The 816-nt window shown below is 56.4% G+C and overlaps 1 protein-coding gene across 1 annotated transcript; it reads right to left on the reverse strand.

The window, feature by feature from the left end:
- Positions 1-603, reverse strand: LOC141041081 (uncharacterized). Its single transcript, XM_073507192.1, has one exon. It carries the CDS (start codon positions 601-603, stop codon positions 1-3), a length of 603 nt encoding a protein of 200 aa, XP_073363293.1.
- Positions 604-816: the final 213 nt, after the last annotated feature.

Here is an 816-nt window from a genome sequence, read left to right on the forward strand (position 1 = left end):
CTAGGTGAGGGTGATGCGGTTCCATATCTCGTACACTGCATAGGCGTCCTTTGCCGCGTACTTGATGTGCCTCATGGATAGAGGTAGGGTGGCCCAGCGCCTGTGTTCATCGTCGGTGATCTTCTTCTTCATGTTGTTGTAGTAGTCGTCGATGAGCATGCCGGAGACGTCTCCAAGGGAGTCCAACTCCTTGGTTGCCTCGGGCACCCTCCACTCCTTCTGGATGTCGACGAAGTTGGCGACCTCCAGGTTGACGCGCTCTAGTCTGGTTTTGTCGCCGTCGACAGAGAAGCCAGCAAAGGTGTACCTGGGGTCGGCGAGGAAGTTGTCGAAGATGGGGCACCTTTCAGCGGCACTTAGTTGGAAGAGCAGCACCGGCTGAGTCTTGTCGACGGAGAGTTGGATGAGGGCGGGTTTCTGCATCGCTTCAGGCTCGTTGTTGTACTCAAGTTCAATGCCGACGATCTTGTGGCGCTGGAGCCTGAGGTGGCGCTCGTACTGCGCGAGGCAGATCGCCATCTGCTTCTTGTCGTTGGTGTGGATGACGTGCAACTTGGTGTTGCCGTGGGCCTCCACGCCCTTGTACTCGTCGGAGAACGCCATCGCCGATAGTAGGGCTTGGTGTTTTCTGTGGAGATCAATGTGATGGAGCGATTTGGTGGCAGCGCAATGGATACTTGTGTTGTTGTGGATGAGAAGGCCTTTGGCAGCGGTCCGAATTTAAGGGGAGGGGCTGGGTGGGATTGCCGCATCAGATGAACTGCACGATCTCGCTGACGATGCGGTTGTGCAGATCGTGGGTTGGTGTTGCGTTTG

The sequence above is a fragment of the Aegilops tauschii genome, chromosome 2 (genome assembly GCF_002575655.3).
Source record: "Aegilops tauschii subsp. strangulata cultivar AL8/78 chromosome 2, Aet v6.0, whole genome shotgun sequence".
In the NCBI taxonomy this organism is placed as follows: Eukaryota; Viridiplantae; Streptophyta; class Magnoliopsida; order Poales; family Poaceae; genus Aegilops; species Aegilops tauschii.